Source organism: Hipposideros armiger, unplaced genomic scaffold (genome assembly GCF_001890085.2).
Source record: "Hipposideros armiger isolate ML-2016 unplaced genomic scaffold, ASM189008v1 scaffold_482, whole genome shotgun sequence".
Taxonomy (NCBI): domain Eukaryota; kingdom Metazoa; phylum Chordata; class Mammalia; order Chiroptera; family Hipposideridae; genus Hipposideros; species Hipposideros armiger.
The window spans coordinates 1383101-1400616 of record NW_017731832.1 but is presented as its reverse complement, the minus strand read 5'-3'; the positions used below and the strand labels follow the sequence as shown (position 1 = coordinate 1400616).

Below are 17516 nucleotides of genomic sequence, written 5' to 3'. Positions count from 1 at the left end.
AATCCTCCCTTGGTGAAGCCTGTTCCTGGGGCCTGGTGAGGGGAGGTGTCTCCTGGAGGCATAGGCCTTGTGAGGGCTGCCTCAGGACCCTCTGCAGCTGCCAAGGTGAGAGCCTGCTGGAGGGATCATCCCCAAACCCACAGAGGCTCTTGAAAGCCATGGAAGCCAAAATTTGGTTTCTAACCAAATGCCAGAGAAATTAAGGCAAAGCAAAAATACTTCCTAGGAATTCAAGAGGCCATTTCCTAAAGATAGGGCCCCCAGGGCTGTGCTGGGGAAGGCAGTGATAATCTCCATTCTGGTTCCACCCTAAACTATAGTGCAGGGCTTGTCCCCTTCCCCCCAGGCCAGCTCTGGACTTTTCTCAGCTGTTAGCTCAACACCAGTCTCCATTATGTTTTGACCCTTTAGCTTCTCTGTGCCACTGGAGGCTGTGAGGTATGGAGATGGGCAGAGAGGCAGAACACCTGAGCCCAGGGAGGTGGTGGCTGCACCGCACTGTGAATTGCATGAAATGTCACGGAATTGTACGCCTTAAAATGGGTCATTGTATGTTATGTGAATTTCACCTCAATTCAAAACAACAACTGAGCTGCCCTGGGAGTGAGGAGAGGAGCTGGGCCTCTCAAGGCTGTGAGGGTTGAGGCTTCATGCAGGGAGTGGCCATGAGCAACAATGGGAAGGCCAGTCTGGGCCTCCCCCCTCCTCCTCCAGGACCAGATGGGAACTGGGGCTAGAGAAAAAGGCCCAACTGGAGCAGCGCCGGGGTCTGGGCCGAAGAGAGGCGCTTAGTGAAAGCGAGGAGGCTGCAGCCGCCGCTCATTTGCATCATAAGTGATTGGTTTTCCCTGCTTGTCCCTCATTAGGACACAATGGACAGTTGTTTGCTGGCGCAGCAGATCCATTTACCAAGGGGAAGAGGAGACAGCACAATGACTGATGCGCTCCCCCAGGCCACTGGAACACTTGTTCTCAAACAATGAGAAGGGACCTGAGCAAACCAACCCCATCCTTTTACAGATGAGGAGACTGAGATGCTAAGAGAGGATGAGACTTGCTAAGGTCCAACAGCGAGTTCATGGCAGAACTTGGGCTTCTAGAATCTACTGTCTAGATTCTAAACTTTCATTCCAGGGCTCGCTCCACTTGCCTGCAATTTCTTCTCCATTCCCGGCTGGCTCAGGGTTCTTCATCTCTGTGGCCGCTTTCCTTCTCTTCCAGGCCTTGGTTTCCATCAGTTTTCTCTCCTGTGTCTATCTAATCTCCTCTTACTCTGTTTTTGCCCCTGTCTATTTTTTCCTCAGTTTCCAGGAAGCCAGGATAATTACTAAACTTCTAATTAATCCCTGCCCTAACAAGGGTGGGTCTGGCAGGAGAGGCAGCAATTTTGAAACTGTCTTGGTGTGTTTGGGGGATAGGTGGGGACAGAGCAAATATGTATTGAGACCTATTATAAGCCAAGAACGAACACAGACACGTGACACTCTCATTTCATCCTTTCATCTTGCAAGGTCAGTGTTTTTAGAGACAAGGAGAGTGAGAGGCTCAGAGAGGTGGAATAACCTACACAAGAGCGCCCGGCTGGAAAATGGTAGCTGCCTGACCCCAAAACCTCCGTTTTTCCACCACACACTCTGGCACAGGGGCTAGAGCAGGGTATGAGGCCCACTGATTCCAGGTTCATGAGAAGCACAACCTTGCCCAAAGAGGCGATTGCTTTGTTTCCCACCCCTCAACCCGGGCAGCACCTGCCTCCCCCCACACAACCCTCTCTACCCTTTGGTTCCCACCTTCCTCTGGGCCCTTCTGCATTGTGGTGAAATCTCACAAATGCAAGCTTTTGCATCTGGGAGGCTGGGGAGATGACAATTAAGAGGGAGAAATCTGACAGACCCAGACCCAGACCGCTGAGGTCTCCCTCCTGCTGACACCCCCTCCCAGTTCCCTGTCTGCCCCTCCCCTCTGTGGGTCAAGCTTGCCAGCATCTGCGTCTGTCTCATTGTGCTCTGGGAAAAAGGGAGGGGGGTAGGGGGTGAGTGTGTGGTGGGGTGAGTGGGTGTCTGTATGCATGAACATAAGGCCTCTGGGTTCATTCTGACACTGAATGAAAAACTCACCAATTATTCCTCCAATCTCATTAATATGCAGACAGACATCTGTTATTTAGGAGTCAACAGCAGAGGCGTTTTCCTGGGGGGGAGGAACACTCATGTACATGTCCCTCTTGTCTCCCTGGCTGCTGGGAGGTAGCTGCTTGGGAATCACCCCACCTGCCTGGACCTAGAGCCTCCCCGTCTCTAACCCTCACCCCCCAACCTTGAGGAGGGAGAGTAGGGGAATTGACTAGAGATGGAGAGAGACCTGGGAATCCAGCCGGAAGGGGGAAGGCAGGAGAGGGGCTGCAATGTGTGGAGGAAACTCCTTTGTTGGCAGAGAGGGAAGGGGGGGTTACTGCAGAAGAGCTGAACACCTTTCCTGGGGACGAGAGTGTGGCACTAGTGGAGAGAGCTGTGCCAGGATTCCTGGTGTCCACCCACAACCTCAGGGACATGACCCCTTGCCCCCACCTCCCTCAGCCTTCAGGACAAAGTCTGAGTGTATCTGGGGTCGGGTCACTATGGCAACATGGGGTCCTCACCCAGAGACTTCAGAAAAGATAATGGGGGGAGTTCAGAAAAATGAGGACCAAAGGCGTTCAGCCTTTGGAGGAGTCACTAAAGCTCTCTCTAGCTTTCAGGGTAGGTGTGGGAACAAGATACAGTAACCTCCCCGTCCAGTGTTTTGGCCTCCCTCAGTCTCTGTATCCCCAGCACAAGAAGCCCCCTTCAACAAGCCTTCCTGATTCTCTCAGGCCCAGCTCAGAAGCACTGGATGTCTAAGTGGTAAAGACTGAAGGTTGATATCAGCTCTGCCCCCCTTTAAAGGGTCAAACAGCTTTTCGACATCCTTTCTCCTCTCTAAACCTTCCTCAACAACACAATGAGGTAGATGTGATCAGCTCCCTTTTCCAGGTATGAAAACAAGTTCGGACAGGCGCAGGGCCTCACCAAAGGCTCCCCAAGGAGGAAGGGGCAGAGCTGGAACCTAAGTCCTCAAACCTTTACCTCCAAATCTCGAGCTCTTTTCATGACTATCCCTCCTGGGAAGGCTGGAGTCCCAAACCGATGGATGACCCTCTGTCAGGTGAAGCATTTCAGGGGTTAGACCAAGTCCCTGCCCCTACCCCCACCCCTTTCTTTCCTCTCCTCCCTCCTGGGCAGACGGATTGCTGAGGTTAAGAAACACTGGAAGCATCACAGCATGATTAGTTGTTTATTTCATTAAATGATTAACGAGGCTACATTGTTTCCCAAACGGGTGTCTAATTTGTGGGGGAAACAGCTGCAGAGAAGGAAGCTAAGTCAGACTCCTGCATCTGGGATTTGGGGTGGGAGTTAGGTCCCCTGCGTCCAGGCCTTTGAGGATCACAGAACAGCCCCATTCCCTCCTCCCAACTATTGGGCTACTGGGCCCAGTGGCACAGCCCCCTCCCCGGAAATAAAACGTCTAACAACCCAGACCTTCAGAGGGGACCAAAATCTGTTGTCAGTGGTATTGGAAATGTATTAAACTTTGGGGGCTCCTCCAGCTGATTTATCTTCCTAATTATGTTTGCTTTAGGCGGATATTGAAATGTGTTTGCATTCCCTGAGCGTGGCAGGAGGGGGAGGTGGGGGAGAAGAGAGGGGTAGGAACACTGCCATTCAGCGCCTACAGTCTTGAGCCTGCTTTGTACCGAAGTCCAAGGTGGAAAAGAAGCCACGAGGCCCCAAATCCCAAGTGTATGGTATGGCAGGTCCCTGTGGGGGAAAGGGTCAGTCTTCTGGGACCAGCCTGAGAGATGGGCCTGGGAGGCCCAGCCCTTTCCAGCACCCTCAATCCAGGACTTAGGGTCCTTGAGGAAGGTCTCAAAGTCAGCCTCTAAACAGGTTTCGGTTTGTGAGCATGGGATGCCCCATGCCCTTGAAGCTGTCCCAGAATCCTTGAGGAGACTGGCTGAGATGGACCAGGACAGGGTCCTGTAGGAGAGGGAGGAAAAGGGGTGTCTGAAGAGCCAGGAGTGAGTGGGGATTTCCTTTCCTCTCAAGGCTAGGCCCTGGCAGAGGGAAAGGAGAAGCTATTTTAAATGACACATCTCAGAGCCAAATCCCGCAGCCCCCATCACCTCATCCAGACAACCATCTATCCCCAAAACCAAATCTGGTCACTTCATTCTCTGCTTAAAATCCCTGGTGCCTCCTCACATCCTCAGAATGAAGTCCTGGTTCCTTTGTGGGCCCTGCAGTGGCCTTGAAGGAGGCTTGTCTTCTGCCCTTCCCATCATGGCAGCCCCAAGCCGTGCCATGTTCTTCCTCAACTCCATGTGTTTGCACATGCTGTACCCTCTGTCCAGAGTGCCTTTCCTACCCCTTCCCTGCCTGGAAAACCCCCTTTCAACCTCAGAGGACTGGCTCCCGAGGTTGTAAAGAGCTCCCACAGCCAAGGGACTGTCACACCTGGGGTCCCTCTTTTCCCTGCTGGGCTGGCCTCCAGAGCACAGAGACTGGTCCATTCAGACTCCCAAGCCAGTGTCTGGCACACAGTTGGTGCTCAGTACATATTTACTGAATGAATAAGGGAGGGATGGGCTGTGAATTAGGGGGGATCCCAGAAGATGGGAGTGTGTCTGGAAGAAGTGGCTGGGGCTGGGGGAGGGGTGGGCCAGGGATGGTTCCTGGGGGAGAATGTCACCGAAAAGAGGCCAGTGGGACCAGAGCCAGGGAGGGGAATACAGGACAATGTGAAACCAGACTCCGGAGAAAACAGACCAGCACTGTCTTTCCTGACAACAAGCGCTCCAGCCAGCCCCTCCACCAGCTTTCCTTCTCTAGAGGGTTGGGGGGAGTAAACTCAGCCGATGCTCCCTTCAAAATCAAGGAGCTCAGGATGGAAAGAGGGTGAGATCCCTTGCCCCCCACTCTCTGAGGATACCCCAGAATCAAACCTCTGTCCCGCTGGGAAACTTCACTCTACCCAGGGTCAGCTTCTGCAATGTGGTGGCTTTTGATGCCCTCCCTACTTCCACAACACCCAGGACACCAGCAGATTGGGGGCAGGGAGGGGAACGGTGAGCAAGGGGCCTGGATTACTTCAGGAAGACCCCTCCCACACTAGCAGGGGATCCCCGCTGGGCTGAGTAATGAATCCTATATCAGTCCACTTAAAACCCCCCTAACAGCCTTAGGATTGTCTGGTTCATTAACCAAGATGAATATTCCCAAGATAGCTCACTTCCCCACCTCTAGCTCCTAAAAGGACACTGCTGATGCAACCAGTGACTTTTTCCTTTGCTTCTTCTGTGAGCATAGACAGGAAAGTTCTTCCTGAAGTCTAACTTTCCCTCCTGCTGCTAGAGATTGGTAAATTGTTTTTGTTTTTATTTTTAGAAAGTAACAAAACTAAAGCCACAGCCGTATTCCAAGGACATGGGCTTTATTTGGGGACTGTTGGAAAAAGGCAGGGAGGGAGCTAGAATGGGTAAGTAGATGGGGGAGAGACTTCTCTCAACTGCTTTTTAATTTAGTGCATATTGCCTGGAGGTTAGGATGAGTGAGAACAGCTGTAGAAGTGAGATGAGAGGAAACGGGAAGGTCATGAAATGGACACTTTCCTTAGGGAAGGAAGATAGGACCAGGACATGGGGCTGGAAGTAGGGAGGGAAGGCGCCCTTCATATACTGAGACTCAACTAGTCACTGCTTGTTGCCAGCTTCCCCAACCCCCCTACCCCATCCCAGCTCCAGGCCCAGGTCCCTGCCCTGCTAGCTGCCTCAACTTCCTGTGGAGGAGAATGAGGATGTGGGGAATGGTGGCACCCTCTGCCTCTGACTCTCTTGCCCAGGAGAATTGCTCGCTCAGCCTACCCTGAAGTCCCAGCCAGAGTCAGGAGGTCAGGAAACCAGGGTGCAGGCAGGGGAACAATTGTGCCCTCACCACCCTTCCTGACACTCTGTCCCACCCAGCCCCTCACATGAGGTTGCAGCTCTTGGCTCGATCCTTGTGTATCTCGCCTTCGTTTCCGTTCCCCCGGTCTGGCCGTCCTGCCAGCTGAGCAGATCGCTGCAGTCCCCGGCGTGAATCAGTACGGCGAAGCGGCCTATGGCCACGGCCAAGGGAGGCCACTGTGGCCACATGGAAAACATCCCTGACGCTGCGCTCAGAGGACCGGGAGGAGCACTCCACATAGGACACAGCCCCCACCTGCTTGGCCAGCACAGTGCCCTGGAAGGATGGAGTAAGTCAAGGGATCAGGTCAGAGGCCAGAGGCCAGGGAAAGGGATGAGCAAAGTAGGGTGTTTTCATATCAGAGATTGAGAGGGTCAGAGGTAGGAGGTCTAGGCTGGGACTAGGTCAGGGGTCAAGGGTCCTACCTGCTCATGTGTAACGGGGATGAGCCTCTGCTTGGACAGCTCCCTCAGTGTGGCCAGGTCAGTCCGCATGTCCAGTTTACAGCCAACCAGCACAACCTTGGCATTGGGGCAAAACTCCTGAGTCTCCCCTTGCCACTATTTGGGGGAAGAAAATAGAGTTATGGAGGAATGAGAGGAGGTACAGGGTGAACTGTGCTCCACACCAGGAGGACGCCTTCCTTAGAGCGCAAGGAAACCATGCATGCCTATGGACTGTCCCATGTGAGCAAGGAATGGGAATGGAGGGCTTGGGCTGAAAGGATGGGATGTGGAAGAAGGCGAGGGAGGAGAGGGCTTGGGTGGGGCTGTGGGGTCAGGGACCCTGCTTCTACCTCAGGGGCCATGAAGCCTCTGCCAGCCTGGGACCTTCCCTTTCCCAAATTTGTTCCTGGGAACAGACCAATCCTGCCCTCCCCTCCCGCTTCTCTCCCCTGCCTGGGAACTGGGGCTGCCTCAGCTGACTTCTGTCCTTTCCCCATGGGCTTTTCTCATGGAAATAGGGGCCTGGAGAGGAGAGACCACTCCAGGAGCAGCATTCCCATCCTGTCCATCTGGGGTTCCCATGCCCTAGGAGATGGGGAGGGTGGCTAAAGAATCATTTGAGTATCTCTCCCTGCTCTCCCCTATCCCCCCAGAGGCTCTATTCAGTTCTGAGGACTGATTTCCAGGAAAGGGGGGTGGGGAGGATGAGAGCTTCACCCATTCCCAGCTGATGGCTTATGTTGTGTCAAGACCATGGTTTTTGGTCCCCCTCAGTCTAGCTTCCTGCTTCCCCAGGCTCCCACCTTCTTGAGGACACTGTCCAATGTTTCTGGTCGGCTAATGTCAAAGCAGATGAGCACAGCGTCTGAATCAGGATAAGCCAGGGGCCTGACGTTATCGTAGTAAGAGGAACCTGAGAGAAGACAGGGAGAGAGGGGGCAGATGAGGGTCCTGAGTGAGTGGAAGGCCTGGAAGGGAATGGGAGACCTTAGCAATACTGGTTAAGGGGTGCTAGTAGAGAATGGAAAAGAGCAGTTATTAATACTCATTAAGTAGTCTGCTGCGTTTCTGCAAGGTGGGGGCAGGCAGAGGGGAGGTTAGATGGCAGAAATCAGCTCTCCACTTCCCTAGGGGTTTCTCTAAAAGTAATCATTCTTAATCTTTTCTGAGTCTGAGAAGCTCATGAAATCTCTCGACATTCTCACAAAATTTTGCATGTGCTTTCTGGGCTTTGACAGACATCTTCTAAAGCCCTCCAGGGGGCTAGGGTAAAAATAAAAACCCTCTTCCTTTTTGGAAGAGGGAGAGAGCCCTCTCATCCTCTTGGGACTTGAACTCAGATTTCTATAATTCAGTCTAGAAGTATTTCCCAAACCCAAAGAAATTTTAAATGTCTTTCCTAAACCCAGTTCTATCTCCTAAAAAACATGTTCCCAAATAAAAAACATTCCTTTTCAACTTTCCCAGGTAGGCAGAACCGAGGGGATTGGATATTGGGCTTTTCTCCTTCAAGACATCATTTCTATGTGTGTCAGCAAGCTCTGCCTCAGTTTCCCTGGCTTTAAGGAAAAAATTTATTTTCTTTCCTCCTAGTATTGGAGGATGGGCGGAGCTGACCTGGAACCTAAGGGTCTAGCCAAGGGAGGGGTCAGGGTTGGGGACTTGGAAGTCAGGGTGACCCCAGGGACTTGGCTACCTGAAGTGTCCCACATGTTGAGCTCAATGCGGCGCTTGTCTATCTCAAAGCTCGCGGTGTAGTTCTCAAACACGGTAGGGACATAACTCTGCAGACACGGATGGGTCAAGATGAGATCTTCCAGTCCTCACCCCAGACAAATGCCCTCACTCCCACACCACATCCAGCCCAACCCCTGGACACAAGTTGGCTTGGTGTTAGGCAAAGGGGAGATCCCGGGAGCGGCTCCCTCAGGGAATCTCTGCTAGGCTCGCAGACCCTCTCCCGGTTCCTTCAGCCCATAGTTCTTCCTCTCTCCGAAGCCCAGGACCCCCGATATTCTCCTGGCGCCCCCTCCGGGATCCTCTGTGTCTCCCAAACCCCATTCATCTCACCCTGATCCCCAATTCCTCCCATCCCAATCATCTGCAGTCCTGCCAGAGACCCCAACATCACCCCTGGTCCTCCGAGCCCCTTTCTCCCGTCCCTGGTTACCCCAGCACCCATTTCTGTCCGTCCCCCGGGACCCAGTCACCCACTCCCGCGGCCTCAGCGCCCCCCTCCCAAGACGCCTGTCCCTCACCCCGGGGTAGGCGTCCTTGGCGAACACCTGCAGCAGCGCTGTCTTGCCGCACTCCGCGTCCCCCACCACCACGATCTTGCAGCGGCCGCTCTGCCCCTCCATGGTCCCGGCTACGCGCCGGCCCCCCGCGCAGCCCCCCTCCCAGGCCCCGCTGCAGCCTCCCCCGCCGCTGCAGCTGCAGCCGCTCGGGCCGCCGACACCGGCATCTCGCGGGCCCGCGCGGAGCCCCCTCCCGGGACCGCGGCCCCCCCTCCGCCCCGCCCCCAGTCCAGCAGCCGCGCCCCCGGCCCCGCCTCCCTCCCGCGCACCCAGGGGGCGGGGCCCAGAGGAGCTGGGCAGGGTCCGGGGAAACCTAGGCCTAGGAGCAGGGTTCTAGCGCGCTGGTGATCTAAGGAGCTCCTGCTGGTTTGGGGCGGGCCGAGCCAGGCTATTGGACTGATTTGAGTTCCTAGGAGATGGGGGGCGGGGCGGAGCTCGGGCGAAGTTCTGATGGGTAAGGTGGCATCAGCACACTCACGAAGCTCGGGCCTTCTGCGTGCCCACGCGTGCACGCCGGTGTGCTAGTGCGGACACGCGCAGAGGCAACCATTCACTTCCTGAACACAAGGGGGCACGAGATGGTAGGGGAAGGAGGGTGTCTTTTTGGTTCGCTCATCCTTCTTCACTCTTGTCCCGGCAGGGAGTCTTGGGGATAGAAAGGGTATGGACTCCCAACACACCCACCAGGACAATGGTGACGTCATGGCTTTCCGTCCCCATGGCAACGGACGGCCTAGTCTGAGGCTGTGGTGATTTAACAGCGAACCTGGACTAGCAGAGGAGCAAGAATGAGTTTCTTCAGCCAAGAGTAGGGTGAAAAGTTTTTGGGGAGCTGCGTCCTCTGGTGGATACTTCGGGGAGATGGAGAATGGGGAGGAAGGAGAGGCAGATAGAACTGCCCAGAGTGACAGCCCTGCTGGAGCCAGAAACAACCTCGAAAGTCATTTCAGGCTTCATTCGGAATCTAACAATAATCAAACCACTACTTTGTATTTGCATGGCATCTCCTACCTTTTAAAAAGCACTTCTTTAGGGCAGGCCGAGTGACGCATTGGTTAAGAGCTGGCTTGGGACTCCAGAGGGCCCCGGTTCGGATCCCACATATGAGGGCCAGTGACACTGCCCTCCACAGCTAAGACGCTGAACAACAGTTCAACCTGGAGCTGGGCTGCCATGAGTAGCAGGTGATGGCGAAGGCTGCAGCCCCTGCTGCAGTGGGTTACCATGGGCTACCATGGGTAGCCAGCAGCCGGCAGCCGGCGGGAGCCCGCCAGTAGCTGCAGTGAGCAGCCGTCCAGAAGCCGGTGACTGATTTGCCTCACCCAGGAAGAGCGCAATGATGGTGCTAACTTGGGCCAGTGAAGCAACGTCCTCCACAACTAGACTGAAGAACAAAAGGACAGCAACTTGTCTGTTCCCTTTCCCCCAATTCCCCAGCGCTGTTCCCATCCCCCAGTTCCCCAATAAAAATCTTAAACAAAAAATTGATTCTCCTTTTAAATAAATAAATAAATAAATAAATAAAATAAAAGCGCTTCTTTAAGTCGAGGAGACGCGACTTAATTTTATCTTTACCAAGCGGCATCATCGCCATTTTACAGAAGGGAAAATTGAGGCACAGAGCTTTAACAAACAAAAATCTGATGGAAAGCTTTAAAGGCTTGATTTCTCTACGCCAAGTTTGCCACTGATAGACCACATGGAATGCGTAGAGCCAGAGACTGAGGAACAACTTGGTTGGGTTCGGGACCCAAATCTGATGTCAGCTCAGGTTTGAGGTCGCCCTTAAGACTGCCCCTTAACATAGTTTTTAACTTGCATAAGGTTTACTATGAATAAATAAGTTAATTAAGTGGCGATCTGCATGACCCCAAGAATGACCTCGCAGTCTGTCTCCAGATGTTCCTCATTTTCACTTTCGCGCCCTGGCCCTTTAAGTGGGCGCTCGAGGCCCCGCCCCTAGCCTGGCGCTCCGCCCCACCCGCTCAGGGTCCGCAGCCGCAGCTCGTCCAGACGCGTGCCCCGCCCTCCCCAGCTGTGTACCCTCTGTCCAGCTGTGCGCGCACGTCGGGAGTCCCAGTCATGTCCGCGGAGAGAGAGGTAGCCGAGGCGGCCACCGTAGTGGCGGCGGCCGAGGCAGGAGCCGGAGAAGACGTCTCTTTGCAGCCCCCGAATGCCGAAGCGGCCGGCGACGCCCAGCCACCCGCGGTCTCCGAGGGGGCCGCAGCTTCGTCGCCTCCGCCGCTGCGCTCTCTGGTGCTGACAGGTTTCGGCGGCTATGACAAGGTGAAGCTACAGAGTCGGCCGGCCGCACCCCCGGACCCCGGGGCTGGCCATTTGACGTTGCGCGTCCGGGCCTGCGGGCTCAACTTCGCTGACCTTATGGCCCGGCAGGGGCTGTACGACCGGCTGCCGCCGCTGCCCGTCACTCCGGGCATGGAGGGCGCGGGAGTCGTTATCGCTGTGGGCGAAGGAGTCAACGACCGCAAGGTGAGCGGGCCAGCGCAGGACAGGGCAGTGAGAGGCTGCGCAGGCCGCCGGGCTGTGGGGCAGGAGTGGGCGGGTGCCGGGGGTGTGGCAGGGCAGGGGAAACTGGCACGGACCCGGGTAGACCGGCATGGAGGTGTAGGAAAGGAGCCTGGTTTCTGAGGCTGGTGGAGAACTGGATTAATATTTGGGGGGTGGGGGTAGATACGGAGTTATCTCGCCCCCCCCCAACCATTTTTTAATTGTAGCCGCCGCCCAAAAAGTGGCGGCGGCGGCGGCGGTAGTAGTGGTGGTGGGTGTGTGTGGGGAAACAATAAGGCGCCCATGCGCATGCGCACAACGACCCCCCTAGTCCCAGTAAAACCACACCTGTACCCCTGCCCACCAAACACTCCCCGGGTAATTGTGGTCTGTGACCCTGAAAGACGGTTAGTGCCTCTTTCCACTAGAGAGCTTGAGGAGCTATGTAGTCGGAGTTGGGCGGGGGCGCAGGGCTGTGCCAGAACCCTAGTCACATGCAGCCCCGTGGTCTGTGGGGGTGTGAGGCGGCCCCTCCCAGAACAGGGCCAAGAAACGAGGCACGCCCTTCATGGAGGAGAGGGAGCCTTTCACCACCCCGTCACCGGCCCTACACTGGATGTCTGGTTTTCGGGGGGCTGGGGGGAGGGCGAGATTGGGTCTCTGGATCTTTGTCTTGGACTCTGTCTCCCATGACTGCAATATCTCCTCCTCCGGTGATTCAGCCATGGGGCCACGATCCTGGGCTGCCCTTGGGAACGTTCAGGCAGACAGAACCCCCCTCTGCCTTCCTGTGGAGGACCCTCAGAAACCCAGGCGGTTTCCATTTGGACTGGGGTGGGAGGTGTGGCACCCGGAGCAGGTTTGCCCAGCTCTGCCGGTCTGTTTCTTCTTTTCGTTTATCATTAATCTTGGCCAAAACCCGGGATACCAGAGAGTTCCAAATGACCAACTTTTAAGAGACCTGGGGTGAGCCTTTGCACGACATTTGTTTAGGGATTGATTCCTTTTCAAATTAGGTCCCTGCAAGAAAGGCCCCTCAGATAGATGCAGCCTTCCTCTTATGGGACCTGCCACTCCCAGATCCCAGAACTGGAATTCTTGGATTTATTGTACTTGCAAACATCTCCTCTTTAAAGGGCTTCTTCCTGGATTCAGCTCTGGCTCCACCCTTTCCACTGACTTCCCACTCTTGAGAAGGTGGGAGAGGAATTTTTTTTTTTTTGGTGGGGGGAATTGTAGTTCATGTTACTGCTGAAGGCCACCCACCTAACCTCCCCTCCCCACACTTTCCGCTTGGTAAATACAGGATATCCTGTCCAGGGCAAGAATCTGATTGTAAGGGACTGGATTCTGTTGAGAGCTCCCCCCCACCCCACCCCCTCCTGATATAAGGGCTGACCTTGCTCTATGATGGGCTGAAAGGGTGGGCATTATTAGCCTGGGTTAGTGGTGAGCCTTGATCTGGGCCTGGCCATGACCCAGAGTGACCTAGCCCTCCAGCGTGATTGCCAGGTCTGCTAGTTCTGAGTCCTGGGGTGGAATGCTTCCATTCCCTAGACCTTATCTCAGACCAGTGCTTGCAGAGAAAGATCCCAGCCTCCCCTCAGCCATCCTCTTCAGTGGAGTGTGCGGCCTTGAGGACGTGAAAGAGGGTATGTGGGAGAGTCCCATCCCCCTTCCCCATGGATCCCAAGTCTTGTTAATATACAGAATTCCCATCATTCCTGGCAGGGACCAAGACAGACCCGGATTGTCCCAGAACGGCACCCACACCTCCCTCTCCATGCTCTTCAGAGAGTGAGGAGAGGCCTTCCTTTCTCCTAAGAATGCCCCCTTCCCCTGTCCTCCCCCTGACCCCGGTTGCTAAGCTGGAGGGAAGGGTTCTGTTTTCTTTGCTCCCTTTCCCTCCTGCAAGGAGGCTCTCCTGCAAGTCACTAAAAGTGCAGAAAACATGTTTTCCTGGTGGGTGGGATTGTTTGGTCTCTTTGTCCATCACCCCTATCTCTGGGTGAAGGTGTCTCCTGGGCCACCAGTGCTGGCTCAGATACTTTGCCTGAGGTGACCAAACCCAGCCCTAACTGCTGAGACTGCCTGTGCTGTGGTATGGCCCTTACCACATACTCCCTCTTCATTCAGTTACTGGATTAGTGACCTCCCTTCCTTGCTACTGTTATTGTCATTATTGTTATCATTATTATTAGCTAATACTACTAAGTGCCTACTATGTGGCTGACATTGGGCTAAAAAAAAATCACTGAATGACTTTTTCACCACTTAATCCTTATAAATGCCTTATTTTACAGATAGGAAAACGGGGGCTCAAAAAGTTAAGTAATTTTTTTATTTGCCCAAGGTCATACCGTCAGTAAACAGTGGACCCCATTTCAACAGAAGCAGTTTGAACTCTTCAACGCTTCATACTTCCCTAAGTATAAGCTTCTTGCCTCAGGGATCTTACACAATAGTGAAGTCTAAGATCTATAAAATGGAGATAAGGATAGTATCTGCCTCAAAGAGCTAGTGTAAGGATTAGTTGAGTGTTTAAATATAAAGCAGTTACAATAGGGCCTGGACCTTGGTAAGCACTCAGTGAAGGTAAATTGTTCTTGTTTTTGATGACATTATTACCATGACTACTGCCGCTGCTTCTGCAGCTACTTCATTACCAGCGAGAGGGCCTTGTACTTAGTGGAAGGTCATAAATTGCTGGTAGGTAAATGAATGAGTGACTGAATCATGCTCTTCTTCCATTCTTCAAGGTAGGGGACCGGGTGATGGTGTTGGCCCGGTCGGGCATGTGGCAGGAGGAGGTGACAGTGCCCTCGGTCCATACTTTCCTGATGCCTGAGGCCATGACCTTTGAGGAAGCTGCTGCCTTGCTGGTCAATTACGTCACAGCCTACATGGTCCTCTTTGACTTCGGCAACCTACGGCCTGGCCACAGCGTCTTGGTACACATGGCTGCAGGTGACAGGCCCCTTCCCTTCCTTTATTCTCCCTCCTTATCCCACCCAGATTTCCTTCTGTGCCCCTTCCCTGCAGCACGGCTGGACTGTTGTCATGGCAACACCAGGCTGCCTTGGCCTATGAAGCCTAGAGGCCTCTGCAGTATTGTTGCTGTGGCAACATTCAGGCACTAGGTCCAGCCTGGTGTGCTATCCATAGCAACATGCCCTCACCCAGCATCCCTTCCCTGCCAGCCACCCTCCCCTCAATTCTCCACCATAGAAATTGGACATGGGATGAGGGGAGAAAGCCTCCAAATGAGCCCAGGCAAAATGAAGGTGATGGAGTACGGGTCCTTAAAAGACAAGAATGGAGAGTGGTGGTTGGGTGACTGCGTATCCCCTCCTTATGAAAGTGTCTTGCCGCAGGGGGCGTGGGTATAGCCGCCTTGCAGCTGTGCCGTACAGTGGAGAATGTGACGGTGTTCGGAACGGCCTCGGCCAGCAAGCATGACGTGCTGAAGGAGAATGGGGTCACACACCCCATTGACTACCACACGACTGACTATGCGGATGAGATCAGGAAGATCTCCCCCAAAGGTGGGGTCAGGGTGTTGGGAAGGGGTAGAATGGCACAGGACAGGGAGGGGGTCTCCAGATTGGTGGACTCTAATGCTGTGCCTGGGTCCCCTTACTCTGTGACAGGAGTGGACATCGTCATGGACCCTCTAGGTGGGTCAGATACTGCCAAGGGCTACAGCCTCCTCAAACCCATGGGCAAAGTGATCGTCTATGGTGAGTCTGGGCTGGAATAGAGTGGGGGAGTTGGGGGAAGCCGGGTGGGATGAAGGAGCCCAGGGCTTTTGAATAAAGAAGGGACAAGGACTCAGGTGCTCCAGAGAATCAGGGTTAGGATGGTCTTGGATGTTGCATTCAGATTGCTGCCTCCTGGGTGCAGCTGCTGTCATTCTCTTTCACAACCTTTCCTGTGAGTCAGAGTAAATTCTGTATTTTTCTGTGCTCCTGTTTGGGGTTATTTCTGATGCCAAATCAACCAATTTGCCTTCCTCTGTCCTACCCTCCTGGGCTTCTTGGGCAAGCTGCATTTCCACTTAAAAAACTGTTTCACATAAAAATAAATAAAGGTTAGAGCCATTTTTGAGTCAGCTGGAGTCCTTTTGGGCCTGGTAGCCTACATGTGGGGGATTATCCTGTCACTGGTGTGGATAACTGTAAGGGGCTCACAGGGGGCATATGCGCATGGATGCAGACACACAGGGATGTGCCTGGCACCTGGATTCACAGGCTGTGTCTCTTTGTCTCTCAGGAATGGCCAACGTGCTGACTGGCCCCAAGCGGAACCTGATGGCCCTGGCACGCACGTGGTGGAATCAGTTCAGCGTGACAGCTCTGCAGCTGCTGCCATCCAACCGGGCTGTGTGCGGCTTCCACCTGGGCTACCTGGATGACGAGGCAGAGCTGGTCAGCGGTGTGGTGGCCCGCCTCGTGGCTCTGTACAACGAGGGCCGCATCAAACCCCACATTGACTCCGTGTGGCCCTTCGAGAAGGTGAGTGTGATGGCTCTGCAGGGAGGGCCTGGGGAGGGTCCATGAAGATGGGGGGTCCCAAGGGTAGGATTCCTCCGAGGAGGAAAGCCTCCTTTAGGCTGGCTCTGGAGGGGCTGGATGGCGCTGGGAGCAGAGTCTTATCTTCCTCCCCAGGTGGCAGATGCCATGAGGCAGATGCAGGAGAAGAAGAATGTGGGCAAAGTCCTCCTGGTGCCTGGGCCAGAGAAGGAGAACTAGGGCTGGGGCCGTGGACCCTCGGGGCCCGGGAAGAGAGAAGCTGGGAAGCCACGTTCTGTTGGCCACCAGACCCTTGCATTTCATCCTCTTATCAGAATTGCTCTGTCCTCTCTCTTTCCCAAAGGTCCCCATAGTGATGACCTCTCCCCCGTCCCTGTTCTTTCTCTTTAGTCAGGGCTGCCCCCTCCCTCCTTCCTGCCCTCTGAGGAGGTTGGGAAGTGACCACTTGGATGTCTGGGCCCTGCCAAGGGGACAGGGAGGGTCAGAGGGAGGCCAGCTGCTTCCTGCCCCCACCCTTTCCCTGGGCCTGCTGTGCTGCTTTTGTGCCAAGGCTAGCCAATCCCTTCCCATCCTGTTCTGTGAGCTTGAGCTTCTGTCTCTGCCTCATCTCCCCTCCTGCTCCTGCCCCACCACTTCCCCAAAGAATTGAAATGTCAGCTCAGGATACGGGGCCAATCTATGTGAATCCAGCATGTCCCTGTTTTGCCCTAGTATCCCTTCAACCCGGCCTACCAGCTCCCACCTCTGAATTCCCTTGCCTCATTGCATGGCCTCATCCTCCTGTCCTCAATTTTTTAAGCACAATTGGGCTTCTTCCACCTCTAGATTTTCTCCACTCTTAACCAAGGTTGCCTCTTACAACAAGGACAGGAATCAAACCTGCTCCCCTAGGTCACGACTCTGTGGGAGGGACACAGAGCCCCCCTTCCTTCACTGAGTTCTCTGGATTTGTTCTCAGTGCCTTAGCAATGGAAAATCTGTGCTTGTGTATATGGGGGGTCCTGTTTCGCACCTCCTTCTCCACTCCTGTACTCCCCAGTGCCTTCCTTGTTCTGGTGGAGCTGGGGTTTTGCTGTTCCCCAGTCCCACAACACTGCCAAAAATCTGTGTGTGTGCCAGTGGGTGGGGGGCCAGCTATGTCTTGTCTCTGGGGCTGTCATTTCTCTATAGGAGGTTGAGGAGAAAGGTGGGGAAGCTTTCTCAACCTTGCAGATAAGTGTGGCATTCACCAGCCAGAGCTCTGGGAGGCAATGCTGTCTATTTCTTGTTCTGGGACCAAAGTAAAAATTAAAGCACATCCCTGTGCAGTCATGAGAGGCCCCATACCCTCTGCCTTCTCAGAGCAGGGAGGCAGTTTTTCAAACTCAGGTGGGGAGATGGAGCAGGGGAGTCAGTGGGAGGTGGGGTTAGGACCTGGGTGGCTGGAACCAAAGTGGAGCTTCCTGGGGTATGGGGTGTAACTCCCTCTGCTCTCCGAGCTGGAATTAGGGAGGGTTATTGCCACAACCTTTGCCAGTGGGAGGAGGAGGGGCGGGGCTCAGCCTCTTTATTTTCTAAATGAGGCCTAAATAGTGTGAAGTGCGACTTCTGCTTTTGTGTACCCCACCCCATTACCGAAGCTGCCTTTGTGTTTGTGTCAATAAAAAGCCAAACCCTGGGTCCTGGATGTTGCTTCTGAGTGGAGGGGAAGGTGAGCTGGTGGAAAGCCAG

The 17516-nt window shown here is 54.4% G+C and overlaps 2 protein-coding genes across 2 annotated transcripts; one reads left to right on the top strand and one right to left on the bottom strand.

Moving 5' to 3' along the window:
- Nucleotides 1-3298: 3298 nt before the first annotated feature.
- RND2 (Rho family GTPase 2) lies at nt 3299-8931 on the bottom strand. The gene is made up of 5 exons (XM_019667033.1): nt 8728-8931; nt 8166-8253; nt 7273-7382; nt 6449-6583; nt 3299-6299 (listed from the first exon to the last, which is right to left on the bottom strand). The coding sequence occupies exons 1-5, from the start codon at nt 8827-8829 to the stop codon at nt 6045-6047; spliced, it is 690 nt and encodes a 229-aa protein (XP_019522578.1). The 5' UTR covers nt 8830-8931; the 3' UTR covers nt 3299-6044.
- Nucleotides 8932-10736: 1805 nt separating this feature from the next.
- Nucleotides 10737-17463, top strand: VAT1 (vesicle amine transport 1). Its single transcript, XM_019667031.1, has 6 exons — nt 10737-11256; nt 14034-14241; nt 14649-14819; nt 14925-15014; nt 15547-15788; nt 15942-17463. The coding sequence occupies exons 1-6, from the start codon at nt 10849-10851 to the stop codon at nt 16023-16025; spliced, it is 1203 nt and encodes a 400-aa protein (XP_019522576.1). The 5' UTR covers nt 10737-10848; the 3' UTR covers nt 16026-17463.
- Nucleotides 17464-17516: the final 53 nt, after the last annotated feature.